The sequence below is a fragment of the Zosterops lateralis genome (assembly GCF_965231275.1).
Source record: "Zosterops lateralis genome assembly, chromosome: 2".
Classification (NCBI taxonomy): domain Eukaryota; kingdom Metazoa; phylum Chordata; class Aves; order Passeriformes; family Zosteropidae; genus Zosterops; species Zosterops lateralis.
In genome coordinates this window covers 14,018,941-14,039,120 of record NC_139763.1, presented here as the reverse complement: position 1 = coordinate 14,039,120, position 20,180 = coordinate 14,018,941, and the positions used below count along the sequence as shown (strand labels likewise).

Below are 20,180 nucleotides of genomic sequence, written 5' to 3'. Positions count from 1 at the left end.
CTTAGGGGTTTTCGAAATAAGTGGAGATGAGTAGTTTTTTTTCTGTATGCAAATTAAGGGTAGTATTTATTTTTTAACTTTTTGAGTTCAAAAGTCTAGACCTTGATTTTGAATGGGATTTGGTCTGGTCATTCAGGCAACAGGATATAGGCTAATGTATTCTCCTGTGTGAATGCTGTGCTGAAATTTTCCTCTGGAGCAGAAAGTGGGCATTGTAGTTGCCCTGCCAGTTGAAGAGTTCTTGAATATGGTATTTGAATTGCATAATTTGAAAGTGGTTTATTAAGCTCAACTGTTTTAGTACTTCAGCCCTTGTTTTATCCATTTTCACGTTGGAAAGTTTAACTGAAAAGCTTAAATAACGTGTGAGTTTGGATTGCACTTGGCAGTGAAATGGCACAGAGTGCAGATCAATGGCCATACAGTGGTAATAATTGGGTTCTCACCTGTGAATATAAACCATGCATGAGCATAAACCACTGTTGGTGTGCTTTCCTCTAGCCTGAAAAGGCCCAGCTGGTCATGGGAGTTGGGCTGAAGAAGAGAAACAAGTATTTGGGAAAGATTACTTGCAGACTTCAGTTCCTCTGGCTTTAGGCTGGTTTTCTGGCAGTGGTTGTTTGACAATACTTAATTGACTTTATAAAAGTGATAAGTTTATTATAGTTCAGTAAGATCTAAAAAAATATATTTTGTTTTTAATTCTTCAAGTTTCATTTTTTGAAACTTCGGAATTTCTCTGGTTTCTGTACTGACATAGAACCAAACTCTTAATGTGCCAAGTAAAGCATGCCCTAAAAACAGGACACTTGGAAACCATTGCAAGGGCTGGTGGAAGTAGCCTTAATGGAACTTGGGCTAAAGCTTAATCGGAGTTGTCTAAAAAGAGTCTGAATACTTGAGGTATTTTGGTTTGGATCCTTGAATTTTGGATCCTCCATCTGCAGGCTGCCTGTGTCAGAAGAGCTGTGCAGGCTGTGGCTGCTGTTCTGTAGCACAGCCTGGTAGGTCCAGTTTCAAAATACAGATTTCTTAGGTGCAATCTGTGGTAGGGAGTGAGGGTCAACAAGAGTCAACATCTCCCATTATATTCTGTGTGTTCCTTTTCCACTTGTTTCATCATCTTCACTGGGCTTTACAAAGCCCTGTCTGGTAGCAAGCAAACAAACCCTGTATGCTTTTTGTGGCATTGGTGTTTTTAGTGCTTGGTGAGATAAATATCTAGAGAGTATGCTGAAAATATAATCATTTCCATTGGGGAATAGGAATGATTTTAAACTTGGACTTGTTTTGCTGGGTTTTGTTTTGTAGCCACATGTATTGAGACTGTGCAAGTATAGCTTGTTTATCTTTTAATAAATAGCTCATTTTCCTGAAATGGTGTATAATCATTGAAATTCAACTGTTCTTAAGTTCTGTTTTCCTGCCTTCAGCAGCAGGTTATTAGTTTCAGTTTTTGCTCAGTCTGCTCTGATGCATTGATCTTTTTGCATATTCTTTTGAGGATTTATTCTTCCTTCTGCTTCACTTTGTTTTGTTTGCCTATACAAGAGCTATGAAATATTCTGGAAGAGAATATCTCTCTTCAAGAGAAGAGAGTAGATGTGGTTGATCACTCCTGCTTTCCTGTCTTTCTGTCTTTATTTTGCCCTATCTAAAACCAACAGTAGTTTCTGATCTTGTTTTCCTGGATTCTGGATGAAGTCCCTTGTCTCTGGTATAAAACAGGTGAGACTTTTCTTTTGAGTGTTAAAGTAGTGCAGTGTCTGTCTCTGCTGTTCAGTGCACAGTTAATGGAGAGAACCAGAACTCTGCCTGCAGTGCAAAGACTGAAAAGAGCGCTTTGTTTCTTCTTTTCCTGCTTCCTCTGACAGATGAGTTAATATTCAAAAATTGCTGATGCTTTCATGATGTGACCTTGGCAGTCCAGGGACAACCTGGGGATGTGGCAGTTGTATTAGGTTTTTGAACTGGGTGACTTTGACCATCATTGTGAAGGTCTGTTGCTGGAGTCTGTTCTCAAACGGATATTCAGGAATGTGGGAATCTGGCAGCTGAACTGAGAGCCTTGGAACCAGACAGAGTTCATGGTCTCATTCTGCATTTCTGCCCTCTCCTGCAGCAAAATGAGGTTTGTGTAGAGCCTTCTCTATGGAACTAATCCTTTTGTAATGTGAATCTTGGACAGTACAGTATCGCTCTGGCAGTTTGTAGAGTTTGCCAGAATTGGATCAGGGCCTGCTGCATGTGTGTGAAAAGCCTCTGCATTGTTTGTGCCTCTTGTTGCAGGAACCAGAACAAAAGTTTTGTTTAAGTGAAGCTTTGCAAGAGTTGTGTAATTTGTTTTCCAATTCTTAGCTCTGTGGAGGAAAAGGTAAAAGTGAGAAGCAGAAGAGATGAGTAAATGTTCAAGAAGAGTTGAATCCAGAGAGGAGAAAAGTGTGGTAGAGAAAACTGAGAGTAGAACTCTGTTTCCTGAGTTTCCTTTGAATGGAAGGTGATAACATTGGTGCATAACCCCGAAACATTTCACTTTTCATCTTTTCCTTTCCTATATTTAGAAGTTCTAACGCATTCAAGTCTGCTCTTATGACCTGTGCTGCCTTAAATGTTCTGGATCATGTTTTATTGATATATTTTTGTTAAGTTTTTTTTATTTTCCTTAAGTTTTTTTCTCCCTCTGAAACCCATCTAGTTGAATAAATGGCATGATTCATTTTTGGTGGAAACATTTAACACTTTCTCATGTCTGGAAAAATTGATTTACCATTAAATGTCGTCTTCTGGGTGAACTTCTTTTTAAATTTTAATGTGTAAGTTTACTTATATTTTCAACTTAAACTTGTGCTGTGGCAGTCACATCATTTTTCAGGTGTATCATATTTCACTATATAAGCAAATCAACCAAGGTTCATTCTTTGTGAACAGTGACCATTCCAAATGCAGCAGTGTTTGTACAGGTACCTCTCCCATGGTATTTTTACAAACCCTGTGTCTGAGACACTTAAAGTTGTCCGCAGAATATTCTTTACTAACCTTAGTTTGATGTAAAGTCCAGGGGATTGCTGCTTTGATCTTTGTTTGACTGATGCCTTTTCTTATTTTGGCGATATTGAAGGCTGTGTCTGTTGTCAGTCCATTACATTGACTTGTTTTTAAACAAAATAGCATCAAAATTGGCATCACAGTGGCAGAGAGGAGGCCACAAATACACTTTTCTGTGTGACTTTTATGTAGGGTAGCTGATGAGCCCAGACAGTTAAGATTATTCAGAACATTGGAGGTGGTAGAACATTTATTAAACAGTTTCTTTTTTTAAACTCGTGGTGATACTTGACATTTCTCTCAGTTTTTGTGCTAGTATGCATGCAGTAGTAATAACTTGAGGATTAGTTCCTTCACAAATATCTTGTTTTTTATTGTCATTTTTCTGTCAAAGTAGTTATTATTGTATAGATTAATTTATGCAGTCTGTGCTGTGTTTTTGCAAACTCCGACTTGCTTCAGAGTTTTCACTTTTTGCTTGTTTCCCTGTGCAAATTTGCACTGCTTTCTCTTTGCAAGTGGTTAACAAAATATGAGATGATCACTTTCTTTTCCTTGGGTCAAGAGAGAATTGGGGCTACAAAGACTGTTGGGCTGTGTTCAGTCTAATCTTGTTTCAGTGACTGAATCAACCAGCTTAGTGTAATTTTGGGCAGATGTCTACCTTCACTAGTAAAGGACATGCCTAAATCAGATCAGGTTGCCCTTTTATTTTTACAGAGTTTACCATCAGGAAGTTTCTGCAAATCAAGAGTTGAATCTTCTGCAGTTTGAGTCTAATTCTTGTTTGGTTATTGATGGACAAGGCTAGTGCTGCCTCCTCTGCAGTGAACTGTGAGGCTTGGAGAGCATTGCTGTGTTCTTTCTTTATTTCTTCTTAGCTAAATCCATCAGATTCGGTCATTCCTGTGTCACAGACTGTTTTATTCTTATCTTGATTTCCATTGCATCCATCTATACTTTTAGAAGATGCTCAAAAAATTGTGTAATTTACCAGTAGAGTGAGATATTTTGTGTGCTTTTCCTTCATCCTGTTGGATCAAATTCTTGGTTAAGGCACTGTAGGTATGTTCTTAAAGATTTTTAATCAGCTTGAAAGTGTAGCTTCATTAAGAGTAAAAATCTGAAGATAATCTAGTCTCTTGACTCTGAATTTACTCCTAATCCCTTAGAAAATGTAATTACTTTATAGGGTTATTTTCTACCAGGAAGAATGGTATGGGATTGCTTTGTTCCCTGCAGTAGAGCAGACCTGTAACAAAGAGGTTGTATCCTGTCTGGTTTGTTCTTTTTGTTGCCTTAGTGTGATATTTGTTGAAAGAAACTTGTTTCAATGCCTGATTGAAGAATTTGATCTGCACAATTACTCCACTTAAAGCCATAAAACTGAATTATTGTTCAGTTGCAATCAGGTATTGCTGTTTTACAGACAGTGGGAAACAAATGGTGGTGGTGTGTGCAAAACTTTGAACCTTGTATATCATGAGATGCCTTATTTTACTTGTTTCTTGGCTTTGTGGATAAGAAGAGTTTCACTTTGAGTCTGCTAGTACGTCCATTTTCTGTTTCTTAAAAGCATACTTTTAAAGAGTTTAGATTTTTGGAAATAAAGCTAAATACAGCCCTTGATGCCTAGGACAGTGTAGTTTCCACTAGGGCCTAGGATGACTTTTCTTTCTAACATTTGAATTCATACAAAGGTAAACGGGTCATTGTTTTGTGTATTTGTGTTCTTGAGAAACTTACCAAGGATTGCAGTGTAAATCAAGGAGGGATTATTCACAAACTTAATTTGCACTTTAACCCTGAGTGAGTGATTTCAAATTCCCTTGAACTGAAATTAATAGATTTAGACTGGCTTTAGCCTGTGCTGTTTAAGACAAAATCCCGATGTGTATTAACCCAGATGGAGTCAGAACAAAATCAAGAAAGACTGATGTATGTTTGGAAAAAGAAATGAAATTACTAGATCAAAATTAACGCCAGCCTTTGAAAAAAATTTAAACTGACTAAACATGGCTAAACATGCAGAAGTCTCGCTACAGCTTATTAGAATATATCTTTATATTTCTGGAAATATCTTTAGAACTTAGACTTACTTTATCATACATGCAACTATCATACGATCTATAATAAACTATATTAAGAAAATACCTAACATACAGACTAAAGGATTTTTTTACTTAGTCTGATGTCCCTTCTTTTTCTGGAAGTGGTTGTACAGGTGTTGCTGTGAGGAACAGCAGCCAAGGAGCAGCGTGAGGACACAGTTTGCTTTTGCTTTGAAAGCTGGAGGGTCTCTAATTACTGCTGCTCCCAGTGGGTGGCCGTTCTCTCATGGTCTGTCTGGCAGGCGGGTAACTGACCTGATGGTAAATTCCAGCTCTGTGGAAACTCTCAGATAAAGTGACTGCAGCTAAAGAGCGGAAACAAGGACCATGTGCCCCAAACCAGACAGATGAGCTGAACTTACGCTGCAGCAAGCCTGTAAGCTGGGAAGTCTTAAACCAGAGCTTCCTTTCTTCTTCCTGCACTGAAGATGCAAAGGGACCCCAAAGGGCTCTCTACTTAAAATGTAACTGTACAGCAGAGCGAGGCAGCTCCTTAAATAGAGATGGCTTAGAGCTGCTGGGGTGACACAGGTTGACTAGAGATGTGCCCTGGCACTGTGAGGAGAGGATCTCTTCAGCCGGTCCTGCTTGCCTGTAGCAGCTTTTGTGTGCCTTGCACAAACCCATGAGCTGTGGCTTCTTGTTCATAGTTTTCTGATGTTCTGCATGGGCTGTCTTTCATTCCTTTTGCTTCTTACCGCCCAGAGAATCACTGCACTTGCTCTCAGTCACTCGTGGGACAAAGCAGTTGTTGTCTTTGTTCTGAGGGCTTTCCCAGCTGAGCTGAGTCAGAGTCTTTCCTGCTGTCCAGCCTCAGTCTTTAAAGAGCTGCTGTTTACAGTGGCTTGTGAACAAACAAGTGTCTGTCCTCCGTTGTAGGTGAATTGGTGTCTGATTTACTGTAAGGATTGAACTCTGAAATCATTACTGTGCTTCACAGAAAACAATGTAATGTCTTGTTTCCTTTCTCTAATTTTGACAGGATGTGTGTATTTGTAATTGAGATGTGAAAATGGAAGCACTAGGTCCAAATGCTTACTGGAAGAACTATAATGGAATTGGTAGCACTATCAGAATTTAATGAGCCCCAGACTGATGATACCTAAATGAGCAAGGAGAAAAAAGGAAATCCTAATCCTGCCTGCATATTCCCCAAGCTAATGTTAGGGTTTGGGAACTAATCCATCAATGCACGTTACCTATGCAAAGAAGGTGAAAACTGTGATTATAATGGGACTGTCTTAAAAAGTATCTCCTTGATTGTGCTGGTTTCATTGTACTTGAATCTTGCAAATTGCAAATCTCAGTGATTATGTGCCTAGCAGTGCTTTTAACAATTTCTGGTTTGCTTGAACATAATTTATAGCTGTTACATTATGCCTTCACTCAGAAATTTTGCAGATGGTTGAACTGGTTATCATCACAAAAGACCTTTGCTCTCTTTCTAGATGAAAGCAGAATCCTGGCTGTTCATTACAAGTTAAACATGAATTTCTAAAAAAATTTAGTTTTCCTGGATTCTTTAGAAATTAGTTATGATGGGACTTTACTTGTTAAATAATGCAAAATACAAAAAACTACGTTAAGTCTGATCTTCCATCTAAACTACTTGGGCAAGTGGCTTAATATCTTGTGCTTTTAAATATTTGTTTTAGGTTTTATAGGCATCCTCAGTAACTACTTTAGCTTAAGATTGCTCTTAGTCATGTCAGTCTGTTGATTAGTACAGGATGGTTTCAGAGAATGCTGGATCCATTTATTTGCCTTCTGACTGTATGGTTGGGGGTTTTCTTAATGTTCTATTTTCAAAATACTAGCCTAGATAAAAATGTGTTTTAAAAGTGAAAGTTACAAATAATCTTAGCTGAGGCCTTTCCAAATGAAAGTGTGCTGATAAGCACTGGACTTTCCTTCCAGGTCTCTAGTGAGAATCTTTTAGGCCAATCCTAGCAGGGATAATGGTCTGTGCTGGTCTTACCAGGTGCTGCTCAAATGTTAAAGTAATAAAGGTTGAAGAACTTGTGACATGAAACATCAGCAAACTGTTGTCCTTGTTTTGTCTTTTGTTTTCACTCCTTACCCTCCCTTACGTGTGCAGCATTTACTATTTAAAAGCTCACTTTAGTATAAAAGTTGTATGGATAAAAGCTAGTATTTTGGGATCTTATTTCCATATCAAATATCACGTATTTGGTATTTGATGAATTTTATTTCTATGATGAGAGATTGTTGTTTATGGGAGAGAAAATGAGATGTGAAATGTGGAAGAATGTCAGACAAAAAGGGATAAGGTCTAGGAAGGTAAAAGTTTAAAACTCGTGTCTTGTGAGTGAGAGGAAAGTAAAGATGAGTACTGAAATTGCTTTAAAACTTTTTATTTTCACAAGTTTTTTTTTAAAGCTTCTAACATTAGGAAGTCTAAAATTTGATCTGCTGCAATGGGCATCTGTTTTTCCATTTTTCTGGCAGGTCGTGACAATGCCTGCGAGAAGACTTCATACATGTTCCTGCGCAAGGAGCTTCCCGTGCGACTGGCAAACACCATGAGGGAAGTCAATTTGCTGCCTGATAATTTACTGAACAGGCCTTCAGTTGGGCTGGTGCAGAGTTGGTAAGTTGAAAAAGAATAGATTGAAAAGTTACTGTAAATCTGACATTGTGTTGTTTTACTCGCAACAGACAATCCTTGAATTCTTCTGAATCAGTCAGTTTTCTGCCTTGGATTGTTTGTAGTGTGTCTTATCAAATGAAGTTTCATTTTCTTCTCTCTAATCTTGAGTATATACTCTAACCTGGATCCTAGCTTAGTTAGTCTTGCAAGTTAGTAAAAACATATTGTTGTTCCCCGGGTAATAAAAATGAACCTGTAACTTCCAGCAGCAAGCTTTTTAAACATGCCTTACTGTATTGCACTCATGGCTTCTTGAAACAGCTGCTCTTTCTCCTTATTCTTCCTTTGTCAAAAATGTTGAGAAAAAATTAAAACCTTACCTGTTTTTCTCACTGCTAAATCTTTAAAAATGTAGTCTGGTATTCAGGGATGTTGTGGAATGGGTCAAAACTCTGGTGTAAACAACATTCTCCATTGTAATAACTAGCATGGCTCTAAAGTGATTCAAAGTCCTGCCATCTTTTCCACAGTAATTAATTTCGAGCCTAATTGCATGTTCGGTGAGATTTAGAGACTGCTGCCTTGGATGTATTAAACACAAAAACGTCATTGTTCATGGGGTATTTTTTTGTCCATTTACCTGTTAATACTTTTCTGAAGACTTTTTGTAAAAATATTTTCGCAGTATACAACAGAAGTCCCTTTGTAAGTAGCAGCTTGTTTGACTGTAAGAGCAGCTAATGTTGTAGGCTTTTGTTAAATTCAGTCATAGCCCTTGAGCCAAGAGCTTCTGTGCTGACTGTGTGTTGACTGTTGGCTTGGGTCTCCTGTTTATCAAGCTTTAGACATAGAAAATGTAAATTAGAATATGTGGTATTGTGTTTGTCTTAGCAAGATCGCAGTGGATGTCTTGATGACCACTTCAAGTGTAGTGATGAAGTGCTTCAAGTGAGTGTAAATGCTGTGGAGCCACACAATCACTTTGTGGTTAAGTGGCAGCTTGCAAGGTTTGAGGGCTTGTCTGATGTCACAGGAAGTTGTTATGCTTGTAGAGAAGAGTAGAAAATATGCAGGCCTTTTAGGCTTTTCTAATCTGCTTGAGTTGTGAAACTGTCTTTAATGAAATGTGGACAGATAGATGAATGAAGAAAAGGAAATAATTTTTCTGTAGTGACTGTAGCATAATACTTGTAGTCCAAATGTCCGTGCTGTGGCCTGTGCTTCTGCCCTGCTGATACAGAGCTGAGCAACATTTGGATCTGTCTGGCAAAGGAACTGAATGGGTGTTCAGAGTGGAAGGCCCCTTCAGAATTTTTGTTGAAGAGGTTTGAGGACTCGTGATGATTTCTGTGGCCACAATAGGATACTACTGATTAAAAAAAAGGAAAAAAAACCCCAAAACACACTAAAAAAAATAAAATAAAATAAAGCATTATCAAGTATTATATGACAATGTGAGCTGCACTGTCACAGCTGCAGGTTAAATACCAGACTGTAATGTGCTGAAGAAGTTGGAATGGACATTAAGCCCGGACATGGAAGTTTGAAATCAAAGTGTTTTCCATAATTTTCTTCTAATTTTGATCCATAGATAACTAAGAGTTTTTGTGGAAAGTAGTATCTTCATTGAGATTATGTGAGAATATTTTTATCATCTTTTGTCAGAAATAAGAAAAGTAATTGTAGCATTTTCCCCCCTAAATATAGATGTGCACTTTAAAGAGCTTAGTTCTTGTTTTTCTGTTCAGAGGTTTTTAATTGCTTAATTAAACATTGACCTGTAGTTTGTAAGTCCTGATGATGAACCTTAGGCAAAATTTACTTCTAAATTTATCTTTTAAAAACACCAAACCAAAGGTTTTATTAACTTCAGTGTGGATGACCTTGAGTATTATGCAGCGAGGCTGATGGCAGGTTTCGAAACATGTTGATAGTTTCTTGACCTAAAGCTAAGATACCCAGAATGAGATTCTTGAATTTTCTGTAGTAGAATAAATAAATCAATGTAAGTTTATTTCTTCAGCTGTTTTGTGAGCTTATAAAATGAGAAAAAAAACCCCTTCTTGATGCACTTCAAAACTACTTCAAGAAAATCTTTTTTTTTGAGGGTCAGATTTCATGATCCTTTGTTGTTGCTATGCCATAGGTTGAGAAAGCTTGGTAGTTCATTAACAGGCAAACAAAATTCTGTTGTACATGTTATAAATGCAAAGGCAAATTTCAGGTTAATAAATGACAATTTATTAATAACAGAATATCGAGCACCTGAAAAAGAGAAAAACCACAATAATAGGAAATTGTCAGCGCGCGCTGGGTGGATAGAGGTCCGCACCGATGTGCCAGACGCCCTAGTCCACGCCAGTGCAGCTCTCAGTCCACCGTTTTATAGGAATTTTCTGCCCTTAGGCAGTCCAGGTGTCCAAGGTGGGTTGAATAGTCCGGATTTCTTTTCGATGGTCCTCCCGGACCTCATTAAGTCTAGTTGTCTCATTCCGGGAAGGCTCCTTTCTTATGTCAATTCCAAAAGTCCGTCTTATGTTGATTTCATTCCGCTTGTGGCACCAGAAGGTTGGTGAAATTGGCATCGACGTCAGGAAGGAATTTCTCCTTGCCTTGGCGAGGAAGCGATTCTTATCAGGGTTGGCCAGTGTCTTTTGTCTAAGTTGATGACCTTCGTCCTGTCTTTTCAACTGAGATTAGCAGGCTGAGAGAGAACGGTTACCCTTCTATTGGATTTTACAATTTTACTTTAGCTTTGTTTCATTATACATCGAATTATTATTTTATACACGAATTTTTACCCTATTTTTATCACAGTCCCCCACCTAATAATTCATCAAATTAAAAATTCGTTTTTCTCCCTTTATTGACCTTAATTTTAGTTTAAAAAGTCACATTCTTCCCAGTCCTCCTGAGAGGATTCATCACCTTGTTGGAGCTTCCGCTCCTTTTCGAATTCCCTTAGGGCCTCTGCAGCCCTTCTTTTACCTTTTTCTTCCTCAAGTTTCATTATTTTGGACACAGTTTTCCCTTGTGCTGCCTCTGGATCCATGGGAAGGGATGCTATTTGCATCCCTTGGACGACTGAATGTATCAGTCGAATGAAACAAGGGATCAGACACGGGAGGAAGACAATGCCTGCAATGGAGCACGTTATAAAGAATATTACCTTCTTCCACCATTCCCCCTGTCCGAACAGCTGGTCCCACCATGAAGCCTGAAGAATTGAATTCCACTTCTGGACTGGCACATGTGCCACCTTTTTATTTCCTGTGCTAACCCTTTGATAGTCTCCCCATAGTCATCGATTTCAATGCAGCATTCTGATTCATTGAATCTGCCGCAGACCCCTCCTTCCTCTGCTAGCAGGTAGTCCAGGGCAAGCCGATTTTGATACACAAAAGCCCTCATTTGTGAATGCTGTTTTGCCAGGAGTTCCAAGGCCTCTGAGGTGTGGTTAGAAACCACTTCTACCACTGCTTGCAGCCGAATCAGCCTATTCAGGAGGTAAATGGGTGTTCGATATCCCCAACTGCCATCGTTAGCCCAGGTGGCTGGCCCATAATACTCAATGATTCTTTCAGCGGGCCACTCCTCCTCCCCCCATTTCTGGTTGCCTCCGGCTATGGGTAACACTCGTCTTATCTCCCTTCTCTGTCGGTTTAATGTTTCGAACAGAGGAGCTCCTAACAAACTGCTTTCGGCTCTGGGCAAGGTGAAAAAGAAGGGTCTTATCATTCCTAGGGTACAGGACCCCTTCCATTTCCGGGGAAGTTCGCTATAGGCCTTCTTTCCACAAATCCAATATATCCCATCTGGAGCTTTCCAGCCTATATTGGTTCTCCCCGGCTCGTCCCAGTACTCTCTCAGTCCCGCTAGTGCCTGAAATGGATTAGCCCCGGGACTTTTGTGCCAACAAAGTCCCATAGTCTCAAACCACTCACAATCTTTTTCTCGAATTTGGCTCCAATATCCGGAGGGTGGTTCAGGTTGCCAGACCCGTGTTTTGTCATTCACCGTTAGGGTATTTATGCAAGGAGTATAACCCACCAGGTCGGTGAACTCCTTCCCCTCCCGGCTGATGCAGATAGTTCCCACTATCCTTTTTTCCAAAATCCATCCCTCCGGTCTCTTTACTATTTTTGACAATTTAGAGCTTTCCCATTTTAGAAGTTGTTCCGGGGCTAATCCTTCTCCTTTCCAGGGCCACCTTTCGGCTGACTTTAATCCCCCACAAATCCAGCAGTCCGTCAGCCCCAATTCAGTGGCTATCTCCTGCATTAGTTCTACAAAGAGGTTTTGGTTAGGGGCCGGAAATCCCCCATCCCCGTATTGCCTTTCCAATCGCTCGTACTGTTCACTGAGCGATTTCAACCTTTCCTGCTCAATTCTCCTCTTTCTGGCCTCAGCTTCCTTTCTCCTGAGTTCCAATGTTACCTGTTTCATTTTACTTTCAGGGTCCATCCCTTCCTCGTCCCTTGAAAAACAAAAAACTTGGTCAAACTGCAAACACACACGCTTATCTCCCGGAGGCAATAACTCGAAAATGATGGGTTCTGAGTCCAAGAAACCCGTTTCCTCATGTTTGAGATTCCTCCCTTCCCAATACAATTTTCCACCCATATTACATATTTTTAGTTTCGCTTTGTCGTAGCACAGGGGATTCACCTTATAGTAGGCAAGGAAGGTAGATTGCCTTTTTCCTCCCATCCATACAGTTTTGTTACATTGTTGACATGTTGGTACCGGGTGAGGAGTTTCGAGCTCCCGCCTTCGTCTAACGAGTGAGTGAGCAGGATCCCTGAACAGCCCGCCCTTAGGACTTGCCCCTGAGCGTTGGCACCGGACCCTTCCTTCTAATTCACAAAGGTGAAATCGAGTGCCATTAGCCCAACAATCACCCAACTGCCTTTTTAGAGGACAATCCATTATCGGCCCGGTTTCTGGTGCTGTTAAGCACCATTCACACTTCGCGGGAGGATTCTCCCCCAGGAGCGCCCCTGGAAGGGCCCCCTTGGCCCAGCACACGGCTAGGCTCAGGACCGTCAGGATTCCCCACCGAAAAACCCCTCTGCCTTGCCCATCGCCCGTATGGGAACATACGGCGGGGTAAACCATCTTCCCGACAGCAAGGGTTTGCTTCAGGGGCCCGTGTGGTCCTGATGGCAAACCTTCTCTTATAGGTTGCCCACCGGGATAATTTGATTGTATCTCCTCGGCAAGGTACCTTGATGGTCCTCCGGCACTCAATTGCTAAGGGTTCTGCTTTAGCGTCCAATTTTCCCTTTATTCCCTTTTTGAAAATCTGATACCACTCAGGAGAATCTAATTTAAAAAGTCCGGCCCGAGTGGCAAGTACTAAGAGGCGGTCTGTGTGAACCTGCTCCTCGATTAGACAGTTAGTGCACAGACCTTTAGGTCTACTCCCTCTCCAGCAATGGGTGACCCAAACCTGTTTACAGTACACGCATTCAAAGTGAATGAAAGGAAAGCACTCACAACCTGGGGTATTACAACTTATCTGGTCGGTCATCTAGGTTGACGCTTGAGTTTGATTTTGAGCTCTCCAGGAGGGGTGGTGACCTTCCAGTCCGAGGCTTTTGAGTCCTCGATCTTTTTCACCCTTGAGGAATGAGTCCAACCCTTCTCAGCGGTTCGAACTGCGGTGTCAGTTGTGAGTAGTACCAGGAACGGTCCTTCCCATTGCGGGGCGAGAGGAATCTCTTTCCAAGTCCTGATTAACACTTTATCTCCGGGCCGAATGTGATGAATCGCAAATCCGAGAGGGGCACTTTGGGGGATGAGTCCACGCCTTCTGAGCTCCTGCAAATTTTTGTTTACAGTGATGAGATAAGGTTGTAACTGCACATCCTCGACTCGGGGATGTCCCACAGGCATTCCATGTTTGTATGGCATCCCATACAACATTTCAAAGGGGGACAGTCCCGTATCAGAATGAGGCATGGTTCTTATGTTCAACAAAGCAAGGGGAAGGCATTTTACCCAACACATCTTAGTTTCCAGCATGAGTTTTGCCAACTGAGTTTTTAAGGTCTGATTCATTCTTTCTACTTGCCCTGAACTTTGAGGGTGCCAGGGGGTGTGATATTGCCATCTGATTCCCAAGGCCTCGGTTAATTGTTTTATGATTTTCGAGGTAAAATGAGTCCCTTGATCTGAATCTATGCAATCCACTATTCCATACCTGGGGACTATTTCCTCTAATAATACTTTGGAAACCGTTTGAGCCGTGGCTTTTGCCCTTGGGTACGCCTCTACCCAATGTGTCAATTTGTCCACAATAACCAATAAGTACCTATACCTCCCGACCTTTGGTAATTCAGTGAAATCCACCTGGATCCTTTCAAACGGCCGGTATGAAATCGGACGACCTCCCCAAGCCGCTTGTCTGGATCTGGATCGATTCACTTTCTGGCAAGTCACGCACCCCTGTACCTCTTGTTTTGCCAACTCAAAGATCCCCTTGCACCCAAAGAATTTCAGAAACTGGTCAGCCAATGCCCGTGTTCCCCAGTGGGTCTGTTCGTGCAGGCGTCTCAGGATCCCTCTGGCCACCCCTTTCGGGACCAATTCCCTTCCATCCGGTAATTTCCATTTTCCCATCTCCAATGCCCCTCCCATCTCCTTGAATCCTTCAATGTCCCTTTCAGAGGGACATATTTGGATTCCGGAGTTTTCCTCCCCAATCACCTCGGGGATTCTTACTGTGAGTAATGCTGCCCTTTTTGCCTCTTGGTCAGCCAGGTTATTCCCACACGTCTGAAATTGCAACCCGACCTGATGCCCTTTTACATGCACTACCGCAATCTCTTTTGGTTCCCTGATTGCCTCCAAGATTTGTCGAATCATTTCGCCGTGGACCAAACCTTTCCCTTTTGTGTTTATCAAGCCCCTTTCTTCCCAAATTTTCCCAAAAGTGTGAACCACCCCAAACGCATACCGAGAATCAGTGAATATGGTCCCCTTCTTTCCCTTTAACCCTTTGAGAGCTCTTAGGAGAGCATAAAGCTCACAAGCCTGGGCCGACCATTCGGGTCTTAGGGGACCCGATTCCACCACTTTTCCCGTTCTGCCATCCACCACTGCGTATCCTGATTTTCTTTTCCCCTCGACTACTCTTGCCGACCCATCCACAAACCATTTCTCTCCCCCCTCCAATTCCTGATCCTCCAAATCTGATCTTACTTTTGTCTGAAGTTCCACGATCTCAGCACAATCATGCAATAGTTCCTCAGAAAGGTCTCCAAACATGAACTGTGCAGGGTTTTGTGCCGAGGTGGTTTTCAACTCCAATCCCGGGGAGCTGATCAGAATGGCTTCATATTTCAGAAGCCTGGAATCGGTCAGCCACTTTTCCGCTTTTTGTTGCAGAATGTTTCTCACATTGTGAGGGGTGTAAACTACCAGAGAGGCTCCGAAGGTAATCTTTCTCGCCTCTTCCACCAGGAGTGCCACTGCAACTATAGCCTGCAAACACGTAGGCCAACCTCGACTCACAGGATCCAGGATTTTTGATAAAAATCCTATGGGTTTCTTTTTGCTGGCCCATTCCTGAGTCAGGACTCCCTGTGCAGTTTGCCCACTAACATCTACAAACAACTGGAATTCTTTATTCACATCTGGAAGGGTCAGTACTGGGGCTGTCATGAGAACCTCTTTTAGTTTTTGAAAATCTAATTCATCCTGTTCGGTCCACTTCACCCTGTCGGTGTTTAATCTTTCATACAGAAATTTTACCTTTTCACTGAAACCCTCAATCCACTGTCTGCAGTATCCCAGGAGCCCTAACAATTGGCGTATTTGCCTTTTAGTTTTTGGCGCGGGCAACGCTATAATTCCCGCGACTCTCTCAGGGTCCAATTTCTTTTTCCCTTGGGACAGCCAATGCCCCAGGTACTTCACTTCGGGCTCCGTGAACTGCAGTTTGGATTTTGAAACTTTCAGACCCTTAGCTCCAATAAAGTTTAACAATTCCACTGTACATTCCCTCACCCGCTCCTTTGAAGATCCTGCTATCAGCAGATCATCCACATACTGCAACAATTTCGTCCCTGCCTTTGGGGTAAACTGAGTCAAGAGGTGCTCCAGGGCCTGCCCGAATAGATTAGGGGATTCTACAAATCCTTGCGGAAGCACCGTCCATCTCAACTGCTGTTTTCTGTTGGTATCGGGGTCCTCCCACTGAAAAGCAAAGTAATCCCTGCTTTTCTCATCCAAAGGGCAAGTCCAAAATGCATCCTTCAGGTCAATCACACTATACCACACATCCTCAGGCGTAAGCCGATTCAACAAAGTATACGGATTGGCCACTACCGGAAACCTAGTCCTGGTTCGGGCATTCACTGCCCTCAAATCCTGAACTAACCGATAGCTTCCATCTGCCTTCTTTACAGCCAGTATAGGGGTGTTATGGGGGGACATGCATGGCTCTATTGTTCCTCCCTTCAAGAGGTCATCGATAACCTGCTTCAATCCCTTTCTCCCTTCCAGGGGAATGGGATACTGTTTGACCCGTATAGGGTCCCCGGGGTTCTCGATTATAATATGAATAGGGTCTATTTCTAGCTTCCCCACCTCCCCTTTAGAGTGCCATACCTCTGGATTGATGTCTGCCTCATCCTTCTCAGTGAGTTTAAACATTTTCACCACAAGATCGGAACTTCTTACAACTATGCTAATTCCAAGAGCTATGATCATATCTCTCCCTAGCAAGTTGTAATCAGCTTCCTCTACCAACAACAAATTCCCTAGGCAGACTTTATTTTCTGATTCAATCTCCACGCTTTCTATCACAGGTACTTTAAAGGGATCCCCTTTTGCACCCACCACCACAACTTTCTCCTTACCGACCGTGCACCCTATTGGTAGATTTTGTAAAGTGCTCCTTTCTGCCCCGGTATCCACCAGAAAAACGGTTTCTTGACGCTGGGGACCCACTTTCAGTTTTACCAGGGGCTCGTTAGATGTCCTGGTCCCCAAGGTGAAGAGCCCCTGACACCCCTAATCTTCCTGAAATACTTTTTCATCTTTAATTCTCTTTTTGCAGTCCCTTCGAAGGTGTCCTACCCTTTTGCAATAGTAGCACTCGGGCAGTTCCCTTCTCGTGTCTGGGGCTGCTTTTCGGGGGCCTTGAGACTTTCGGGGTAAGGTTTTATATTTCCCCGAAGCCTGTTCCTGTCTCTGGACCTCCTTCACCGCAGCTACCAAAACCTTAGCTTGTACTTTCTGCTTTTCATCCTCCCTCCTCATGTATATTTTCTGGGCTTCCCGCAACAATTCCTGCAAGCTTTTGTCCTGCCACCCCTCTATCTTTTCCAATTTTCTCCGAATGTCCTCCCATGACTTTGCCACAAACTGAGTTTTGAGCAGAACTTCCCCCACAGGGGAATTAGGGTCCGTCCCAGAATACATCTGTAGACTTCGCCTTAATCGCTCAATCCATTCAGTGGGGGATTCATCTTTCCCCTGACATTCATTGAAAACCTTGCTAATGTTCTGACCCCTTGGGACAGCTTCCCGGATGCCCTGAATTATGATGTTCCTTAAATCTACCATGCTCCTTCTCCCGTCCTCTGTTTGTGCATTCCAGTTTGGGCTAGAGCTGGGCCACTTTTGATCCCCAGGTGTCCCCTGTGGGTTCCTCCGGTCCCAGTCTCTGATACCCGCCTGTTTTATCATCTCTCTTTCCTCACTATTGAATAAAGACCTCAGGATTGCCATCAGGTCCTCATATGTATAAATGCTGCTCCCTAGGAACTCATCCAACCTGTCCGCTACACCAAAAGGATCATCCAACAATCGCCCCATTTCCTTTTTGAACGCTCTTACGTCTCCTGTATTGAGAGGCACATTTACAAATCCAATGATCCCTGGGGCAGTTGGTACTTCCCTTAATGGAAGTAAACTGTGTCCCACATTCTCATTCTCTCCCCATTCATCACCCACCATCCTTGCTTTCAATCGGGTTCTGCTAGCAGGGGGAGAACTGATAGCAGTGGGTTGTCTCCCTTTCCCGGACTGCGGGGGCGGGACTGCCGCCTGTGCAGCCGAGGGGGGTCTCTCCTCCGTTTGGAGCAACCCCGGTGGCGGCGGAAAAGGTGACCGAGAGTGCCCCCAAGCTGGCGCAGACGGGATCTCAGAGGGGGCTCCCGCGGTCATGGCATCTATCAGCGGGGGCGCCGCCGACGGACCCAGGCCAGACGGGAGAGGCAGGAGCGGGGGTGGCAGGGAGGGAGCTGCCAGTGGGGACAATGGAGGGGAGGCATGACTCCCCACCTGAGATGCCTGTGCCCCCAAAAGCTGGTTTGGAGGATCGGAAGGGGCTGTGGGCACCACTTGCTCTGGAGAGGGTGGGGAATTCAGCCCAATGTAGGGAGGTGGGAGGTGATCTAGGGGCTCCCAGGGCTCGGTCCCAGTTCCGGGCCGCCCTTTCTGTTTTATCGGGAATAAACCAGCTCGGGTGTTTAGCCAAAGCCGGGCATATTCCCTCTCCTCGGGGTTCGAGGGGCTCTTGTTTGTCACATAGCGATTTAACTTACTACATGTCCAGCTTTCAAATGATCCCATTACCGGCCATGTGAGGTGTTCCCCCAATTTCTCTCCACCCCACACATCCATGCAATAGTAAATCATTCTTTCCTTAGATTTCTCTTTCCTCTGTGGACAATCTCCCCAGTGCTTCAACATCCACCCCAAGGGACTATTTCGAGGGATTTTCATGGTTCCCTTTCCCTTACCAGAGGGGGGGCTTTCTGAGGTTTTTTTCTGGGGCTTACTCTTTTTCTGTCCCATATTTCGCGAATTTCCTTACCAAATCTTCGAAATTCCCTGCAAGTCGACTTTTCTGCCTGTGCGTTGTGTCTTTGGTTGTTTCACAGGGGATGGGGCTTTTTCGATCACTCCCCCTCCAGCGAGCTGTGCCGAGGGTTCCTGATCGGCTCTCAATCCTTTCGGATTCTCTTTGGACCCTTACCTTGGTCCGCTGGCAAAAAGGGTTTACCGATTCCCGAGCTCAACAGGACGTACCCTTCCCCTTTTTGCCCACTCCGTGATCGGTCCCCGAGACTTCCCTCGTCCCGGTTTTGACAAGCAATGTAAGAGAGTTTCACACGAAATCGCTTCCTTCGCGGCCGACCGCTCCCCTCGCGGGAAAAGACGGAACTGCGACCTTGAAGTCCGCACTCGCTCCGTGATCAGATCACGTCTCACACACTCGCCCGATCACCCGCTCAACCAGCAGTACTTACAGCTCCTTTTCCTGCGTGGATGTCTTCGTGCACGTAGACGTTTTACGAGCAATTGCAAGCCGCGGCTTTTCCGAAGGCCCTTTGCCTTCCCGAGCTCTCTTTGCCCCCGGATCCGTTCTTTCCCCTGTCCTATTTTTGTGGTTTTCTCGCTCCTAAATTTGGTTCGGAGGTTCGGGTGGAGCCGCGGGGTCTCCTCACTCACCAGGCCGCCGAAATCAGCGGGGGTACCCTCCTGGATCGCAGGTCCCCGCAGCCTCCTCCGAATCCGAGTCACAGCACCAAATCTGTTATAAATGCAAAGGCAAATTTCAGGTTAATAAATGACAATTTATTAATAACAGAATATCGAGCACCTGAAAAAGAGAAAAACCACAATAATAGGAAATTGTCAGCGCGCGCTGGGTGGATAGAGGTCCGCACCGATGTGCCAGACGCCCTAGTCCACGCCAGTGCAGCTCTCAGTCCACCGTTTTATAGGAATTTTCTGCCCTTAGGCAGTCCAGGTGTCCAAGGTGGGTTGAATAGTCCGGATTTCTTTTCGATGGTCCTCCCGGACCTCATTAAGTCTAGTTGTCTCATTCCGGGAAGGCTCCTTTCTTATGTCAATTCCAAAAGTCCGTCTTATGTTGATTTCATTCCGCTTGTGGCACCAGAAGGTTGGTGAAATTGGCATCGACGTCAGGAAGGAATTTCTCCTTGCCTTGGCGAGGAAGCGATTCTTATCAGGGTTGGCCAGTGTCTTTTGTCTAAGTTGATGACCTTCGTCCTGTCTTTTCAACTGAGATTAGCAGGCTGAGAGAGAACGGTTACCCTTCTATTGGATTTTACAATTTTACTTTAGCTTTGTTTCATTATACATCGAATTATTATTTTATACACGAATTTTTACCCTATTTTTATCACAGTACATTTGCCACAAGTGAGCAAGACATTTAATTCTTTATTCACTTTAATATATTTATTTGCTAATATTCAGTAATTTATATATAGTTACAAGCATGTTTGTTTCATTTTCACTACAGTTACACTAAAAAACTTATGTTTTTATGTGCTTTTGGTGAGACTCCAGATAAGCTGGAGCTTTAACATTTGAGTTCCCAATCTATTCTTTAATGCCAGTGTGCCAAAAATTAATACAAAAAGGTC

General features: G+C 43.1%; 1 protein-coding gene across 1 annotated transcript in view; it reads left to right on the top strand.

Annotated features, from left to right (window-relative positions):
- PDK3 (pyruvate dehydrogenase kinase 3) overlaps positions 1–20,180 on the top strand; it is a 60,570-nt gene that overhangs the window by 10,991 nt on the left and 29,399 nt on the right. Inside the window, exon 2 of the mRNA XM_083884905.1 lies at positions 7,626–7,767. Within this exon, the coding sequence (XP_083741031.1) occupies positions 7,626–7,767 (142 nt within the window). The remainder of the gene's footprint in view (positions 1–7,625; positions 7,768–20,180) is intronic.